Below are 19,046 nucleotides of genomic sequence, written 5' to 3'. Positions count from 1 at the left end.
CATAAACGAGAATAATAATTATAGTACTCGTTAAGTGCTTAGTTTATGCCAAGCACCCTTCTAAGTATCCGGAGAATACAAGTTAATCTGGTTGGACACAGTCCCCGTCCCAGCTGGGGCTCACGCTCTTATCCCCATTTTACAGATGAGGTAACTGAGGCCCAGAGAAGTGAAGTGACTTGCCCGAGGTCCCACAGCAGACAAGTGGTGGACCAGGGATTAGAACCCATGACCTTCTGACTCCCAGGCCTGTGCTCTATCCCCTAGGCCACGCTGCGTCTCACAAAGACCCTTTCTCCATTTCTGCTCCCGCCGCCCCTGTACCTAGGCAGGCCGCAGCTCCCACCATTGCATAAAGTCCTGGAGTGACGCAATCGGCCCCCGGTCTACACCAGTTCCTGAAGATGATCCAGTCGTGGTGGTGGTAGGCCAGCTGCTCCACGGCGATCCCCACCATCCTTCCAGCCATGGCGCCTACCGCCATGCTGGGAATGAACAGGCCCGAGGGAATCTTCAAGCAAACACAGAAAAAAGAAACAGGTTTAGGTGGAATGAGGCTTGTTTCTCATCGAGCTCAACCGATGGCCATCAGCCTTAATGCTCTGGAGGCTGAAACCAGATTCCTCCATCTATAGGTGACATCCTTCTTAGGGTGTCTGCCGCCGTATCCCGCAGCCTCCCCTCCTCGCCACCAGTTTTAAGATGGCAGATCAGTAAAGGGTCAGAAAACGTGTCTTCCTCTCTCCTAGGCATTGCTACCCAGTGCTTAGTACAGTGCTTTGTGCCCAGAAAGCACTCCATAAATACTATTACTCCTCCTCCCCGTTTATGCAAAATGGGATGCCAGGCATAAAGGTGGGGTAAATGATTTTAAATTCTGGGCATCTGCTGTTTCCCCTCCCTCCAGCTCATTGGTCTTCAAAATTTTATTCTTCTTGAAGGAGTGGATTTTTGTGTTTTCATTTCCTTTCATTCAAAACCTGGCCCAGATTTGCCTGCTAAGGGAACGATAATCCCAACTGCAAATAACACGGAGAAAATGAGTCTCCAGCATATGAGCTCCTTTACTGTGCTATCTCTCCCCTCTCAGGGTCATTTCGATTAGAATTTAAAATTAAACGCCAAGCTCGGTATGAAAATGGAAACCAGAAGCCCGTGACTGCTCGCAGGTGAAATAAAGCAGATCGTTGCTTCATTTTGGCTGTCACAGGTGGGTCAGGAAGCTCTATGAAGCAGAACTTTTCTCTTTGAGAAGTGATCATTAAGCAATAGTTGGAAAAAAGTGAGACGAAAGATCCTTCTCAGCCTACTGGGGTCAAGTCCATTTTCCCTAAATGAAGAAGAATATTTTCCGTGAACTCCATGTGGGACAGGGACGGTGTCTCACTCACATTGCAACTACTCCAGTGTTTCGTGTAGTGTTTTACCCATAGTCAACACTTAACTTATCCAACTGGTGCCATGAAAATTCAAGCAATAGGATGATTATTGCTGTTAACTGGGGAAGGCAACCAGTTTTTGAATCAAATGCTTTATATTTTGGTGTTCTGTCTTGCTTTATCTAAAAAACTAGCCTAGAATTTGAAGCAAGCATCAGATTTGCGACACCCCCATTCCAAAAGCATTTTGTGGCTGTTGGGCCCCAGTCTTTAACCATGCTCACAAGGCCACAAAGCAAAACCACCTCTGCATTTGGTTTCCCATCTCTGATCTTAGAGGCCCAGATGATTGGAAAGAAATGGTGCTTCCAGGGGCCGCATCTTTCTCCACAGTTAATTTTTATCCTGTGCAACTCAAATGAAGGTGCGGTGGCTTTTCTGGAAAAGCTAACTCACCACTGTTCTGGGGATATTAAAATAAATCACTTGACTGTGCATTGCACAGTCTTTAGAGGCTTACACAGCTATTAAGTAAAATGCACTATCCCATCTTTAAAGGTAGCAATTTTGGTGTTTGGTTGATTTTTTTTTTTCTCCCACACGCATTCCATTGCATTTATCTATCCTTATTTAAAAAAGGAAACAATGCCTCAAAATAGAAAAAAACAGTAAAATCTCAAATGGATTTATGCAGGAGAAATTATTTGACAGAGCGTTTTTCTTTGAGGGCTTATTGTTAGAAGTTTATTCTTGAAATGGTTTTAACAAAAGAGAAGAAAGAATTCTTACTAACAGGAAAAAAACCCCCAAAAAACAAAGAAGAAAGCCTTTCTCTGGCTGCTTAAGCAAGAACAACAAAAACTGGTTCTCTGCTGATGACTGCCTCGGGCCTCATATCTCCCAGGCTTTGCCTGTCAGTGAGTCATTTACGGAGTTAAACCCTTTCCCTCCCTGCTCAGCTAATGTCTGCAGAAGCTGTGCTCATATTCTCCTCCGGTTGGGGCTGGGGCTGCAGACCAGGGGAGCATCCTCTCATCCACTGCAACGCTTTCCCACCCCTTCTCATGACCTATGACCTGACATTGAACATTCATGGTAAGGTGTTGAGGAGGGATTCTCTCTTCTGCTTTCTCTTTGTCCCTACTGACTTAGCAGAGTCAGAAATCCTCAGCAATCAGGGCCAGGGAAAGCGACTGGGTGGGGAAAAAAAAAGCACAAAGAAGAAAATGAGGAATAAAAAGCAGAAGAAAGTAGGGTGGGTAATAATGAATAGCTGCCTTCTGTGGCGATGATATTAAGCTGGGTATGTGGGACATCGTGTGAGGTGAAGGGGCTGGTGGGTAATGCGCCATTTCTCACTGATTTGTTTAAGACTTTAGGCAAAGTAAAACATCTTGACCGGTTTTTCCAGTAGAAATATGACTGTTACTGACTGGGAGAAGCGGCATGGTCTAGTGGAAAGAACAAGGGCCTGAGAGTTAGAGGATGTGGGTTCTAATCCCGACCCTGTCATGTGCCTGCTGCGAGACCTTGGGCAAGTCACTTCTGTGCCTCTGTTTCCTTAACTGTAAAATGGGGATTAAACACTTGCTTTCCCTCCTACTCAGATGGTGACCCCCATGTGGAACAGGGACTGTGTCCACCCTGATTATCTTGTATCTACCCCAGCCCTTCGTACAGTGCTTGGCTCCTAGTAAGCACTTAACAAAACCCACAATCATTATTAATACCACTCTCTGATTCCTTCTAAAGGAAGTTAGCTAATGAATTTAAGGAGAAATCTAGAGGTGGTGGCAGTATATCCTGGGGCTCTCAATACCGGATTCTCCCTGGCAGGATTCCAGTAATAATAATAATAATAATACTATGGGCCAAGCACCATAATCGGCATTGTGATAGACACAGGATCATCAGGTCTGACAAAGTCTCTGTCCCACATGGGGCTCGCAGTCTAAGTAGGGGGGAGAACAAGTATTGAATCCCCATTTACAGATGAGGGATCTGAGGGCCAGAGAAGTGAAGTGACTTGCCCCAGGTCAGTCAGCAGGCAAGTGGCAGAGGCAGGACTAGAACCCAGATCCTCTGGCTCCCAGGCCCATGCTCTTTAATAATAATAATAATAATGGTATTTGCTAAGCACTTACTATGTGCCAAGCGGTAGGCTATGCTGTTGGGCCATTCTGGGTAGGTTTTCTGTGTAGCGCTAGCATAATGGTAAAATGGAACATTCCCTTTCCCCATCCTCCTCAATGCAGGCGGGGAGACTCGGCCTCATTACGGAAGTGGCAAGCTAAGAATCCCCCAAGTAGAGGGTGTCTTGCTTCTTGTGCCGTACGTTAGCGAGCAGACATCCTAGAGCCTAGCAGTGCGTTGTCCGTCCTTTCTCCGACGGAGGGCGGCCCGTGGGCCACCTGAGCCTCAACCCTCCCCTTCCCCTCACCCCCTTCATCCCACCTCCTTACCTTCATGCCGAAAGTAAATATGGTGATGACGATTTTGAAAACGAGAGCCAGAGCCAGCTGCCACATGGCCGTGTAAACGCCGACCCCGGCCGGTCGGTCCGGGATGTCGTCGACGGGCCGGGTCATGTTGGGGTCGGTGATGTAGTCGCAGAGCTGAGAGGACTCCAGGGCCCCGCAGTCGTTGAAGAGCTCGGAGATGAGCTCGCTCGTGCTCTGCCGGGTGTAGGGGTTGGGGTAGGCGACAAGGGCCGTGATGGCCGTCACCACGATGACCTCGAGCACCGGATACTTGCCCAGGCGGGTGGTCTTGCGCCGCCTACACCAGGCGATGTTACAGCGGATGAATAGCGTCCCCCACAGGCCCCCAAAGACCCCGAGCAGGATGAAGGGGAAGAGCTCCGCCATGTACCAGGGGGTGTGGTATTCCACGTAGAAGAGGACCAGGCGGCTGTTCCCGAAGGGATTGATGGATCTTAGGGTAAAGGCGGCGACCAGGGCGGCGAAAAATGACCTCCAGAGGGTCTTCAGGGGGAAGTAGTAACTGACCTAGAACCAGTAAAGAGGCAAGAGGAGGTGAGCCAAGAGCAGGGGGCAGATCCGCCAGCACAATCCTCGTCTCCTGAAACCCGGCCCAGGTCCTCCTCTCCTCCTCCATCCTGGGCTTAGTGTTCAGGAAATTCTCTCGGTCCCAGAGAGCAGCAGATGGTTCTCTTAAATTAAACCACATTTGACTCTCGATAAAATTCAACATGAAAAATATGTTGCTCTCTGCTAAACCGAACTCATCTCACAGGGAACCCTGCAAGGCCAGAGCGGGAGTTTATTCACTGCTTTTTGGAATGAAATGGCAATCAGAGGGGAGCACCAAACCACCATTTTGTTATGCACTGGAGGAAAAATAGCCTGAGTTTTTACAACACAGCTGTCTGCTGGGATCCCCAGTAGAGCCGAAAAAACAGAACGAGCACCAAACAGCATAGGGAACGGCTTTTATTTTCATGACATCGAGACTGGAATCAATCCCGAGAGCTATTTTCCTTTGATGAACTCGGCACTGAGAAACAGGGTGGGCCTCATGATGGAAATCAACCCATTAAGTGGTATTTATTGAGCTCTTACTGTGTGCAGAGCACTGTACACAAAGAACAGAGTTGGTAAACACGTTCCCTGCCCGCTACGAGGCACTAGACTGTAAGTTCGTTGAGGGGCAGGGAATATGTCTGTTATATTGTGCTCTCCCAAGCACTTAATACAGTGCTCTGTGCACAGTAAGCACTCCATAAATGCAGTTGACTGACTCACGAGGAGCTAAGCGTTTAGAGGTGGAAAGAGTACGGTCAGCTCCTAGTCAGCTGACCACTCTGCCACCTGTCTTTTGTGGGATACAGGGCAACTTACATCAGGCCTCTGTGCCTCAGTTTCCTCACGTGTAAAATGGGAATACGATACCAGCTCTCCCTTCTTCTTGATCTTGAGCCCCATGTGGGACAAGGACTGTGTCTCATCTGCGTGTATTTTATCTAACCTATTGTTTACCACAGTGCTGGGTACATAGTAAGTGCTTGACAAATACCTCAGTTTTTATTATTAATCCTTAGACAAGGATCCTGAAAGAGATGCAGCCTCCCTGAATAAGGCCAGAGGTTTAGGGTTTCTCAGTGCCCAGTATCGGGCTAGTACATTGTGGTATAGTGGATAGAGTACGGGCCCGGGAGTCAGAAGGTCATGGGTTCTAATCCCAGCTCCACCACTTGTCTGCTGTGTGACCTTGGGCAAGTCTCTTCACTTCTCTGGGCTTCCGTTACCTCATCTGTAAAATGGGGATTGAGAATGTGAACCCTACTTGGGACAGGGACTGTGTCCAACCTATTTTGCTTGTATCCACCCCAGTGTTTAGTACAGTGCTTGGCATATAGTAAGCACTCAACAAATGCCACAATTATTATTCTTGAGGGTCTGAAAGGCAGAATTTAGAGATGAGGGTTTCATTGCTGCAAAAACAATTAAAGAAAAAGGTCTTGCGTCCCTTCCCCCACTCCCCCTGCCCAAAAATCCTCATGGACTCTCCCCAAGTGCCCACTTACCTCTTCCAAGCTGAAGAGAACCCCCCCAATCGGCGCACCAAAAGCGACAGAGACCCCCGCAGCCGCTGCAGCTGAAAGTACCTACAACAGAAACATCTGTACTTGAGTCCTCGAGGCCCAGTGAACCTTGTACGGCCACGCACACCAAATGCAAACCCGGCCCTGCTCACCTCTCTCCTCTTTCCCTCGTTCTTGCTGTACTTGGAGAATAGGCTGCTGAAAAAGTTCCCACAGCAACAGGCCACGTGGACCAGGGGCCCCTCCTTCCCGAGGCTGAGGCCGGAAGACACCACTAGCACCAGAGTGACCGTTTTGATTAATAGAGTCCACTTCCCTAAGTAGCCCCTTATAATAAAGCCACTTAGGATGGTCTTTATCTGGAAGACAAGAGGGTGAGAAATACACTACTTCAACTCCAAATAGAGGAAGATTGCCAAGCCTTGAAGGTAAGTGCACGACCCAGGGGGAGAAAGAGAGATCTTTGGGTAACTGATTTTAGAACTCAGGGATAGCCGAGCACTGGAAATGCACCTGAGCACAGAAGTCATAGTTGTGGAAATGGTGGAGAAACTATGATTTTTGAGGCAGTCCGATTTCTGTAGTCTACAGACAAGGGGGCTATTCAGAGATGGATCAGATACCATTTGAATTTTTCAAGCAAGATGGACTTCTAGCTTGTCACTGAAATAAGCAGAAAATGGAAAGGATGTTCATCTTTAACCTAAGTGTTTCAGAAGCTGCAAGCTTCCCTGTTTTCCTCTGATGGCTTCTAGGGTGTCGTTGACTCATTTCTGGGCTACGTGGAGCATGCATGATATATATGATCGCTACTCCCCCCGGCCACTGGCCCTTGAGCCTAGATGGTAAACAAAGCTTCTCTGGAGCTGCCCTCCAGGAGGCCAAGGCGAAGCTACTCACCTCTGGAATACCAGAACCGCAGGCATAAGGCGCAAACACTCGGACGAGGGAGACAGCCAGAAACGCAAAAGATAAGGCCCACAAAATGTACAGAAAGTAGTTCAGAATGTAAGCGCTCGCACCCTAAAGGGAGAAATAAAACCAGACAGGTCTTAGGCATGAGCAAGGCACTTAATACCATCTCTTTTAAGAGCAGAGGCCAGGGCTGGGGGGCGTTCAGCAGGTTTCTGCTCCCCTTCCTGCATAAACAAGAAAACTAATGTTAGTTTTCTCAACTGCTGCTATTAGTAGAGTGTGTGCAAACATATGACAGTGTTTGCACGTGAAACATGTGCGGCTGTGGGCAGGACTTGGTGGTACCAAAAGTGATTACTCATGTAGCTTGATTTAAATGTAAGACCTTTAATACTGGGGGAAGGGCAAGGCCAGAAAATTCTGCCTCTTACGAACTGAGCTTGTGTTTCATCAGCCATAGGGTTGAATTATCTTTTTCTCTCAGCTCTTGCTCCGGCTAGATCTTGGTTGATTCATTCATTCAATAGTATTTATTGAGCACTTATGTGCAGGGCACTGTACCAAGCGCTTGGAATGAAGTCGGCAACAGATAGAGACAGTCCCTGCCGTTTGACGGGCTTACAGTCTAATCGGGGGAGACGGACAGACAAGAACAACGGCAATAAATAGAGTCAAGGGGAAGAACATCTCGTAAAAACAATGGCAACTAAATAGAATCAAGGCACACACAGACAGCTTGGCAGGGAACCCGTGCCTGCAGATGAGAGGATTAGGGCCATAACTCAGTGCTTAGAACATTGCTTTGCACATAGTAAGCACTTAACAAATACCATCACTATTGTTATAACAGAAGACTCATGCTAAAAACAGTGGCATTTGTTCAGTGCTTACTCGATGCAAAGCATGGGGATAGATATACAGTCAGATTAGACCCAATCTCTGTCCCATATGGGGCATGCTATCTAAGTGGGAGAGAAGACAGATTTTAATCCTCACTTTACCGGTGAGAAAACTGCGGCCCGGAGAAGCTGTGACTTGCCCAAGGTCACACAGCAGACTAGAGGTGGAGCCGGGATTAGAAGCCCATTCTCCTGACTCCAAATCCAGAGCTCTTTCCCCCCCGCCGGATTCCCCACCACTCAGCCTTCCTCTCCCATCCCCCAAAACCCCTAAGTCTTATGCTGATCAAAAGTATGTGTTCTGTCACACTCCTGGGAGGTTTCTGAGGTAAATGTTTGGTCATTGCCTTAAGAAAAGTTCTGTTGCCCCGGGGTCCCATCAAGACAACTGGGTGTTGGCTGTGGGGAGAGGGGAAGAGCAGAAGTGTGTGAATCAGAGGGATGGGGAGAGAGAGGAAGAAGCCATGATGGAGTGTGTCTTCCATTATACTCTACTAGTGCTTAGCCGCATGCTGTGCACAGGGTAGGTGCTGAATACCGTTGAGCGATTGGTTGGTAACCTCTTCTCGAGTAAAGCTTTTTGGGTATCAAGGTTGTTCCCCTGGCTGGCTATCACCTACCTACCCATGGCCTTCTGCTCTACCTGGAGTTTGGGATAACCACAGTTGTCCTCTCCACAGGGCCCGTGGGTGCGGTCGCTTTTACCATTTTCAGTTGAATCCCAGGCTCCGCCACCCGAGCCACCAACTGAGAACCGAGAGCTTCCACGCAGGGCTGCAAGGCCCCCAAAGCTTGGCTTTCGGACTAATTTGTGGGCTCTAATCCCGGCTCTGCTACTTGTCAGCTGTGTGACTTTGGGCATGTCACTGAACTTCTCTGTGCCTCAGTTACCTCTTATGTAAAGGTCCCACGTGGGACAACCTGATGACCTGTATCTACCCCAGTGCTTAGAACAGTGCTTGGCACAGAACAAGCAATGAACAAATACCATCATTATAATTGATTTGCTCTTGAAGCCTGCCCCGGCCCCTTTTCATCCCTACATTCCAAATGAAAAGGTAGCTCTTATGCTCTTACACTTCTTCCTCCTTGAACATTTGGATTCAAAACACATCCATCCACCCATCCCTTTAGAGATCTGGTGTATAAGAATGCCAGATGCAAAAGAAACATATGATCACTCCCTCCCCTCCTCCGAGAGCTACCCTAGGCTTTATTTTTGTTTGAAAAAACAAGTTTTTATCGTCTCTCTATTGCTTAATACCAACCTGAAAATGGGTAGCAGCAGTATTTCCCCAGAACATAAAATAGATGGAAGAATGGAAAGTGAGGCATTTTCTTTTTCCATTGATACAAATCAAGAGTTGGATCTTGCTAGCCTACGGAGCTTTGGATGGAGTGTCAGATTTTATGATGCCAATGTAGTTTAAATGATTTGAACTGTTCTTGCCGCACAAAGCCTCAGGAAGGGGAAAAAAGAGGGTCCTTTGCAAAATGACAGATTACCTTCCAGATATCTGCAGATATGGTTGAGTCATTCAGGACTAAGAATGAAAAAGTCTGGATAGATTTAAAACTTCTCCCAAAATGGTTTTATGCAAGTTAGTCCTCAAGTTACCCCTAATGGGAATATTGGCAGCAAACTCCATTTCTTCTCTGGTCTGTATTCTCTCGGTGGCACACACATCCCGGTAGTAACTATCACAGTCTTCCCCTCTTCTGAAAGGATTGTGGAGATCTTTTCTGCGATAGACATTCTGCAGACTTTCCACCCTCCTTGTAGTGGGCACAAATGCTTTATCTCTTGGACAGCTTGAGAATGGGGCTCCAAAATATTTCTGACTTCTCCATTCTAGCCATCAATAACTTTTGACTACCTTCCATTCTGTCCTCCCAAGAGGAAGTGATTGCCTTAGTTCAGTAAAGCAACAATATAAGGCAGAAATGGGTCTTCAGAATAACCAAATCAACAGTTCATAAACCCTACCCAGGAGGGCTCCAGAGACGATCTAAATTTGATCTATCACTGTGGGAGGTCCCAGGGAAGGGGTTTCTGATTAGAATCGGACGGACTGGCAGGACTGAGGGTCCTATCAATTGTGTGGTGGAAGGGGAGCATTCTGGGCATTATAGTGAAAAGCGTCAAAAGCTTGCAAGTGGCATCACCAACCAAAGAAAGGAATAAGGGACATATGTTGCCTCCTCCTACATAGCTCAACTAGGTTTTCCCCCATACCCCTAACCGGGTTTCACCTTATTCATTTCAACCAGGTTCCCTTACCTCCGACTGATTCACCAAAAGCTCTGACCATTTCTGCCACTGGGGACATTTGTCCCTGTCGTCAAAAGTGGTCTCATTGGATGTCCAGCAACACTGCTCGTGACTGTACCAGAAGGCAGATAAACAGACGCCTTCTTTCAGGTCTGTCATCCAGTCCACAGCTAAATCTATAACTCCCGCCAAAGTGCCTGGAAAGGAAGCCATATATAGTAAGAAGGGTGAAAAAGATACCCTCATCATGGAAAAGCATTTTGCTAATGGTTCTTTGAGAAATACAACACTAAACATGAGAAGCAGCGTGGCCTAATGGATAGAGCACAGACCTGAGAGACAGAAGGATCTAGTTTCTAATCCTGGCTCTGCCTCTTCTCTGCTGTGTGACCTCGGGCAAGTCATTTAACTTGTCTGCCTCAGTTACCTCATCTGAAAGATGGGGATTAAGACCGGGAGCCCCATGTGGGACAGAGACTCTGTCCGACCAGATTAGCTTGCATCTACCCCAGCGCTTAGAAAAGTGATGGACACATAGTAATCGCTTAACAAATGCCATCATTATTGTGTTATTTTAAATTGATTGTGGTATTCGTTAAGTACTTAGTAGCTACTAGACAGTGGGGTAGTTTCAAGATCGGTCAATCAGTAGTATTTCTTGAATGCTTTCTGTGTGCAGAGTACTTTACCAAGCACTTGGGAGAGTACAGTACAACAGAGTTGGTAGACATGTTCCCTTCCATAACGCAATAATCAGGACAGACATAGAACCTGTCACACATGAGGTTCACAATCTGAGGGAGAGGGAGAACAGGTATTTCACCCCCCATTTTACAGATGAAGAAACCATGGCACAGAGAAGTTTTAAGTGACTAGCCCAAGGTTACCCAGCACAACAGGCAAGTGAGAGTTGGGATTAGAACCCAGCTCTCATTCATTCATTCAATAGTATTTATTGAGTGCTTACTATGTGCAGAGCACTGTACTAAGCACTTGGGATGAACAAGTCGGCAACAGATAGAGACAGTCCCTGCCGTTTGACGGGCTTACAGTCTACTGACTTGCAAGTCCATGCTCTCTCTTCTTGGCCATGCTGTTCCTAGCATAAGAGCAAAAATGTGGGAAAAAAATGAACATCCCTTAGAACAATCATTGATAATCACAGAGCATGTTTTCTTTTTGACCCTCAAATCCTCCATTTACAGTCCGTCGATTGAAAAATCATTCTCCTCTGGAGTTTGACTCTAGCGTGGTTCTTTGAATTCATGTTTGCATGACTCCCGATTCCTGGAATTCAAATAGGGTTGGGCTTGAGGCATTTAACTCTCAAAACTGATTCTCATCCCAAAGTCAACGTGGATTGGAAACCTCAGGTCCCAGAATCTCTAATCTGCTGTCAAACAGCCGCTTCAATTTGCGTTTGATGGGACAATAGTGACCCCCTGTGGTTAGGTAGCCTTTAGACATCCAAGAGAACCCACTCCAAGACACAGCTGAGGACTGAATATTTTGGACACAGAACATGTCTCTCAGTGTTCCTCAAGGGCGGGAGAAAGCAGGGCTGGAAGTTTCCTCACTGCTCTTGGGCCCACTGATCTATATCCACCTAAAGGGGAAGAATGGGGTGAAAAACCCTGATTTTGATTTCACCAGGGACAGCGTGCTGGGTAGTTTGAAAGCAACCTGCCAATTGAATTTCTCTATAGCTTGGATAATCTTAAAAGGCAACTTGGGCTTCTGTCACACAGTTCTGTAGTAGGGCTTGTCTGTGCCTCCATTTCCTCTTCTTTAAATGGGGATTCAGTACCTATTCTTGCTCCCCCTTCGACCGTGAGCTCCAAATGTAGGTCAGGGACTGCGTCTGCCCTGACTATCTTGTATGTACCCCAGTGGTCGGCACTTAATGAGTACTTAAATACCATTTTTTTCATTATCATTATTAATTAGAGAGTGATGACAGAGTCTGAAGATAGGTACATAAATACTCTGGCCAGATGGTCTGGTGAATACCTAAATGGTTTGGGAGTGAGGACTCAAGTGCATGGGCGATGCAGAAGTTTTGAAATGGCAGTAGAGGGGGAAATAAGTTGGAGAGAGGAGATGGTAGAAGGCCTTGTGGAGCTGTGATTTTAGTGGAGCTTCGAAGACGGAGAGAGTGCTGATCTGCCGGATCTGAGGGAGAGGGAGCAATTGTTGATGTAGAGACGGAGCGAGTCACAGTGAAGAGCCAAGTGAGTGGGACTCGGTGATGGAATGCCTGATGCGGGAGAGGAATGGGCTACCACTAGAGGACTTGAAGGAGTGCGGAAACGCGGGGACTGGTGAGATAACCTTGGAAACTCACCTGCCAGTAGTCCAATAAGGAGCATTACCAGCCATCCTGACCAGGCATCAAGCAAGCTTTTGATAAATTCCCATATGGACTCCTTGCTTTTGCTGGTAATCTGGAAAAGAAAAAACAAAACAACAAAATACAAGAGCAATGAGACAGGAACCTGGTTAAAAGGTGAACTTGGTAGCTGTTGAAAAGCCGGTTTCTGAGGTAACCAGAAAACTCTGTGCTGGAATTCAGATGATTCCGTTGATTTTTTTTCCTATCCCTAGGACAAAAGCTCAGATATAAAAACACACTCCCACACATCAGAATTGACACTGAGTACAATTCAGTGAAAAAACTCCTCAAAATTGGCTTCATGGACGATCCCTCAAGGTATCTGTTGTCTTCACCTGCTACTCCCCAGCTTGCTCTCTGCTTCCCTCCCAAGCTAAACTTGTAAACATACCTTGCTCTCACCTCCTGGGCCACCAGCCGCTCACCCACATTGCTCCCCTGGCCTGGAGCTCCCTGTCCCCCGCACTCCCTCCAAATCTGATAGTCCACATCTCTCGCCCACCCGTTCCTTCTCTCCTCACTCCACCTACTCCCCAGTGAGTGTCCCGCACCCCAAGTCTTACAATCCCACAAGCTATTCCCAGCACTTTTGTACTCATTTTGTACCGATCAGTAGTACTCACTGAAAATCTACTGGGTGCCGAGCCCTGTACAGAGCACTTGGGAGACTAGAGAAGAGTTGGTAGACATGATTCCTGTCTTCAAGGAGCTTAAACCCATCGGAAATTTTGTAGGCCAATGTATGCAGTTGTTCATTCAATGATTTACTTTCCTTACTCTCTTTTAAAACATCTTTCTGTCTGTCCTGTTAGAAGGCCCTTGTGGACAGGGAGCATGTTGCCCTTCTGTCTTCTACTTCCAAGCACTTAGTACTGTGGATGTCACTAATAAATACAGTTCCTACTATCACTTCTACTACTCCAAATTTTCTTAGGAGGTCAGGTTAACTGGGGTTTGTTGAGGGCCTCGAGCGCTAAGTGGGGATGGAAGGCGATAGTGATTCTGCTCCCTACTAATAAAGCAAGAGCACTGTGGTGTGGCAAGGCACCCTCTGGGCCCAGCAAGCAAGTGGCCCTCGTTGTCGGGCTTGTACTACAGCGGTTCTTCTGTCATTGGAGCTGACGCTGCTCCGACTTCTTGCGTAAGGCTATTAAGTATGTCGGAGAGAGGTGTGTGAAGGAAATAATGATAACTGTGGCATTTGTTAAGCACTTACCTCGTGTTGAGCCCACCCTAAGCGCTTGCGTAAATACGAGACGATCAGGTGGGACTCAATCCCTTTCCCACTTGGGGCTCACGATCAAAGGGGAAGAAAGAACAGGTATGGAGTCCCCATTTTGGGGAAGAGGGAGCCATAGCCCACCAAAATGAGGTGACTTGCCCAAAGTCATTCAGCAGGCAGGTTGCAGCAGAACCCAGCCCGTACTCTTTCCACTAGGCCACACTGCTCCTCCAAGACCTGAAGCAGGCAGCAGAGCAGTCAGCTGCCACCCAGGAAGCCATTCTGCACTTGCAGCAGCAGGGACTGCAGGGCTTTGGGCTATTTTATGGACTCCTCTGTGAGTCAAACCTGAGAGTTTCCTCCCAGACCACATACCTTCCTATGTCTGTCTGTGTCCCGGGACTTCTCCCTTAGCCAGTCGATGGTGTGGAAGTCCTCATATGTCCCAACATCAGGAAAGGGCTCATCCAGGAAATCCATCAGGTTGCCAGAACCATTCATTTCCCCAGCATTCACCATATTAGTAGTCCCTGATTAAGAGATGAGGCGATTGAACCATCTAAAGTATAATTCCAGACTTCCCGCTTAGCATAAAATCCCGGATAACGATTTTTGCGGCAGCCATGGTAGCAATACTGCACCACATGAGGTCTCCCTGTCAGCGTATCTACAGTTGGGAGGAAAACTAATAACCCTTTTTCAAGAGTGGCTTTCATAAGAATAAGTACAGATTATTGAGGCAAATAGTGGGGCAAATGGAAATTACAGGTAGAAGTGTCCCCAGAAGGGCTCCAGATAGACAGTTGAAACCTGGTCGTAAAAACTATTGACTGTATATTTTCCTAGGGCCTCTCTAAGTATTTTTACAGCAGGAAGAGTAACCACTGGCAGATTAAATGGCATTTTAATCAAATTGAAAAGTGCCTATGGGTAATGTTGGGCTGTTCACTATACAAGTCATAAAGGAGTTGTCTTGATTGATTTATTGACCTTCTGTGGAAACACACAGCCACATTAAAACTTTAAGAGGTTCTTAACGATTTGAAGTTTGAGCAGTGCCAAGCCAAAAACTGTACCCATTAAGGAGTCCTTTGGGAAGCATCATAAAGTAAAAGACAGTAGCAACCAGGATGTTGGGAAAACATAGAACACCAAAGGGAAAAGGGAAGTCCAGGATCCAGTCAGCAGAGGACCGAATCTCCTGTTCCGAGATGTCGCTCAGGAAAATGGACAGCATGGCATTAGGGATTTTTATGGTTGGTTTTTTTAAGTTGAGGATACGAATATCAGATATCATTTGAAAGAAACCCAGAAGCACAGTTCTGTAGCCAAAAACAACAAAAGGCCAAAAAAAAATGCAAGAAGTAGTATATAAAAAATCATTCAGATTAAACAAGAATTGGGTCAGAGTTTCTAGCCAGTACCACCTAACAATCAGTCTATCAGTGGTCTTTATTGAGCACCCATTGTGTGCAGAGCACCGCTCTAGCACTTGTAAGCATACAACAGAGTAGACACAATCTCTGCCTTCAAGGATCTTGATCTTACGCCTAACTTCTCTCTCTGAAAGCTAGAACAAAGTAATTCCTTTGAACCCAAACACACTGCACCCATGGTTAAATCTCAGTATCAGTTGCCTCTTCTTCAAATCTACGAGGGTTAAATATTTAAACCTGCACATGTGCCCAGAACATAGCGATGGCATATTCAAATACTATTTATCTTAGTATCTTTCTTGTAATTTAAGGTGCTTTAAAATATTCATGTTATAAAGCCCATCAATTTGCTAATCCTACCCCACCCAGATCAAGCACAGCAAAAATCCCCAAAGCAATACAATGGCTTTCAAATGAACATTTACAACTTTTTCTTTTTTAAAAAAGGTACTTTAGGTAGCCTGCTGTTGTGCATGTAAGCAACCACTAATAATAATTATGGTATTTTGCTAAGCACTTACTATGCGCCAATCACTGTTCGAAGCACTGGAGTAGATACCAGTTTGTCCCACATGGCGCTCACAAGTCTAGGTCAGAGGGAGAACAGGCTGTTTCCGTTGTAGGGGAGGGTGAAATGGAGAATGTCCCCCCATAAGCAGGATGGGCAGCTATTGCCAGTTTTCCTTAAAGATAAATTTCTCTCTATTACTCTGTCATCTAGTAGCACCCTGGAGTATAGATTGCAACCAAGCAACAAGAATTCACTATCCTTCAGGGCACAGAGCACTGCCTTCACTAAAATCGGAGTCTCACTTTTTTATTCCATTCCTAATTTTCTGGAGAATTCTGTGCGGTAATCTCTCTCCGTGCAGTAACTTCCTACGCAGAGAAGAAGTGCAGACAAAAATCCTGGACCCTGATTGTCCATCCCCTTTACACTGTGCACCCCATGTGGGGCGGGTATTTTGATGGGATCGTTTTGAATGTGCTTAGACCAGGGCTTGGCAAATAGTAAGTACTTAATGCATAGAAAAGCAGCCTGGCCTAGTGGGTTGAGCACGTGCCTGGGAGTCAGAAGGACTTGGGTTCTAATTCCCGCTCTGCCACTTGTCTGCTGTGTGACCTTGGGCAAGTCACTTGTGCCTCAGTTCCCTCATCTGTAAAATGGGGATTAAGACTGTAAAATGTGCCTTATTTGTGGGGCACAGACTGTGTTCAACCCAATATCTTTTATCTACCCCTGTGCTTAGGACAGTGCTTGGCACATAGTAAGTGCCTAAAAAATACCACCATCATTATGATTATTTTACCCTATTATTATTATAATCGTTATTACTGATACTCATTAAAATAATCAGAGCAGACACAGCCCCTGTCCCAAGTGGACTGTAGCTTCTCGTTAGACTGTAGGGTTCTTGTGGGCTGGAAGTGGGTCTACTAACTGTTGTACTGTATTCTCTGCACACATTAAGTGGTCAACAAATACCATTGATTGATTGTGGGTTAACAGTCCTGTGAGAGGGAAAGCAGCTCTCTTATCCCCATTTTACCAGTGAGAAAATGGGCTCAGGGAGGTTAAGTGTCTTCCCCAGTGTCAGACAGCAGGGCAGAGGCAAAGACGGGAGTAGGACCGGGCTCCCCTACCTCTCAGGTCCATTGGGTTTTTGTATTTGTTTTTTCCCACTATGCCTCACCGCCTTGCTAATCTTTCAAGGATAAAGCAGCGACTCAAAAAGCACTGAGTCTCAGTGAAAAAACCCAAATTACTGTATTAATCTAAGGGGTGGTTCTATCGCAGAAGAGCTGCAACAGAAGTAGGCAAAGGGGCAGAAGATACCAGTCAAAGATACAGATTTATATGCATGAATATTAACGGTGCATGTAAATATCGATATTCTTGCATCAAAGCCCGCCATAGACACATTTGCCACAGAAACACCCTATGTGGCTAGATTCCCCTAATAAAGATTCACACTCGCGTAATGAAGTGCATTTTTGGTAATTGAGTAAAGGACCCTAAGTTATGCCCCAGAGAGATTTTAGTGAATCGATTTCTAACAGCCCCATGTCATGCTAGAACTGAAAAGTCACCTGACTTTTCTTCATATACAGCTGAGTCACTGTCACCTCTAGGAAAACCAAGGAAATTATTCAGTCGGAATACGAAAAGGACCACACGTCACTCTTTCCAGTGAAAAACCACTGTGTTCTTAAAGAGGATGTTAAATTTGTAACTCGGGTGTTCACTATTAAGAAGCCTGGGGTTTTGTTTGATGATACTTATCATGAAACCATTTAAAAAATTCAACCACATCAGCTAAACAGGGAGAAGAAAAATTCCTTTCTAGCTCTACTTGTCTAGGGGGTGAAATTCAAGAAAATACAATCGGAGCAGAAATAGAATCTGGATCTTGGAAAACCTATTAAAGGACAACTCCTCACAGAGTGCGGGAGCCCCCAGACCCCGGGTTTCAGGCTGCCTTTCATTCTGTAACCACACTGAAGGCTCACTCGCATTTTCCACTCCTTTGAAACCGGATTTGCTTTTTTGTAAGGAGGTGCAGATTTTAGGAAGCCTGATGGACACTCCGAAAACTGCCGTTCTCATTGTTGGCAAAGGAGAGCTCCTTGACCCTCTCCTTAAGAATTTTTTAAAAGCCCATCATGGATTTAAAAAAAATCTCACCAAGGGAAGATATGCATCTGTCTTATCCTCCTTGCTTTTTCTTAATACAGTTTTAACCCCCAATATCTCACCTCTCCCTCTCTGACTATTCTCCTCTCTTGCTCGCTAATGTGACCAGCCAGTTATAAGCCCTTAAAATAGGGCCTGCTCCGACTCGCGGACAATAGGCCTCCTTCGGTTTTAAAAGCCCATCTGGCAGCATTCTGCTGGAGATGTCAGCCGGAAGATACATGAAATGCCAGCATGCGGCTCTTGCACCTGCACTTGCTTTGCCTCCGCGGACATCGCTCTCCCCATGCCAGCTCTCCGAAATGGAGAAGGCAACCCAGAAAGAGACAGGCAAATAGGCTTTTGCAATAACGCCTCTTACCTGCAATGCAACATCGTTTAGACTAGCCTCCCAGATTTGGAGAGCATCCTTCCCTGAGTGGTATGGCTGGAAAAACAGTGATGTCATGGGAGGAAGCAGTAACAATCACATGACTGAATCCAAGGTGGGGGCAGAGGGAGGGAAGGGAGGGAGAGAGGAGAGGGAGAAAAAAGGGAGGGAAAGAGAGAAAGATGGAAATAGAGGGAGAACGAGAGAAAGGGAGGGAGAGGAAGAGAAAAGAGACACGGAAGAAGGGAAATGTGTAATCCTCCAGGATTAAAGTAGCAGTGAAAGATTTCCTTCTCACATTTGTCATCTTTCGGAGCGACTAATTTACATTTAGATGCCTCAATTTTTAAAAGACTGATCCCAATGCAAAAATGGAATTTTTTGGAGCAGCGTGGCCTAGTGGAAAGAGCATAAATCTGGGGGTCAGGGGATCATGGTTGTGCCACTTATTTGCCTGCTGTTTGTTTCTTTTTCTTTGTTTTGTGGTTTTTTTTGAGGAATTTGGTAAGTGCTTACTATGTACCAGACACCTTACTAAGTCCTGGGATAAGTAGAAGTTAATCAGGTTGGACAGAGTTCATGTCCCACATGGGGCTCGCAATCTTAATCCCCATCTTTCGGGTGAGGTAACTGAAGTACAGAGAAGTGAAATGACTTGACTAAGGTCAAACAGCAGATAAGTAATGGAGCCAGGATTAGAACCCAGTTCCTTCTCTCAGGCCTGGGCTCTATCCACTGCACCACGTGAGCCTTGTGAGGGACAGGGACTTTGCTTGGCCTGATTTACCTTTATTTGTCCCGGCCCTCAGAACAGGGCTTCATTGAGTCATTGAGTAAACCACTTGAGATCAGGCTCTCTCCCTGCCCCGACTGCCACTGGATGAAAGGGAGACCCCAGGGGG

At 46.3% G+C, this 19,046-nt stretch overlaps 1 protein-coding gene and 1 long non-coding RNA gene across 3 annotated transcripts in view; one reads left to right on the top strand and one right to left on the bottom strand.

Moving 5' to 3' along the window:
- The window catches only part of LOC114817003, a 123,428-nt gene that overhangs the window by 101,172 nt on the left and 3,210 nt on the right, over nucleotides 1-19,046 (top strand). The window lies entirely within an intron of this gene.
- CLCN4 (chloride voltage-gated channel 4) overlaps nucleotides 1-19,046 on the bottom strand; it is a 40,750-nt gene that overhangs the window by 20,543 nt on the left and 1,161 nt on the right. Inside the window, exons 1-9 of one of the 2 annotated variants that reach the window (XM_001514978.6) lie at nucleotides 18,136-18,237; nucleotides 14,019-14,173; nucleotides 12,374-12,473; nucleotides 10,039-10,226; nucleotides 6,844-6,966; nucleotides 6,096-6,302; nucleotides 5,926-6,006; nucleotides 3,842-4,387; nucleotides 325-511 (exon numbers count right to left, since the gene is read on the bottom strand). In XM_001514978.6, the coding sequence (XP_001515028.2) occupies nucleotides 325-511; nucleotides 3,842-4,387; nucleotides 5,926-6,006; nucleotides 6,096-6,302; nucleotides 6,844-6,966; nucleotides 10,039-10,226; nucleotides 12,374-12,473; nucleotides 14,019-14,162 (1,576 nt within the window). In that variant the 5' untranslated portion in view covers nucleotides 14,163-14,173; nucleotides 18,136-18,237. Of the gene's footprint in view, nucleotides 1-324; nucleotides 512-3,841; nucleotides 4,388-5,925; nucleotides 6,007-6,095; nucleotides 6,303-6,843; nucleotides 6,967-10,038; nucleotides 10,227-12,373; nucleotides 12,474-14,018; nucleotides 14,174-18,135; nucleotides 18,238-19,046 lie in introns of those variants that run through there. The other variant, XM_029079915.1, reaches the window with a different exon arrangement.

This window comes from Ornithorhynchus anatinus, chromosome 15 (genome assembly GCF_004115215.2).
Source record: "Ornithorhynchus anatinus isolate Pmale09 chromosome 15, mOrnAna1.pri.v4, whole genome shotgun sequence".
NCBI lineage: Eukaryota > Metazoa > Chordata > Mammalia > Monotremata > Ornithorhynchidae > Ornithorhynchus > Ornithorhynchus anatinus.
This window is presented reverse-complemented; position numbering and strand designations above follow the sequence as displayed.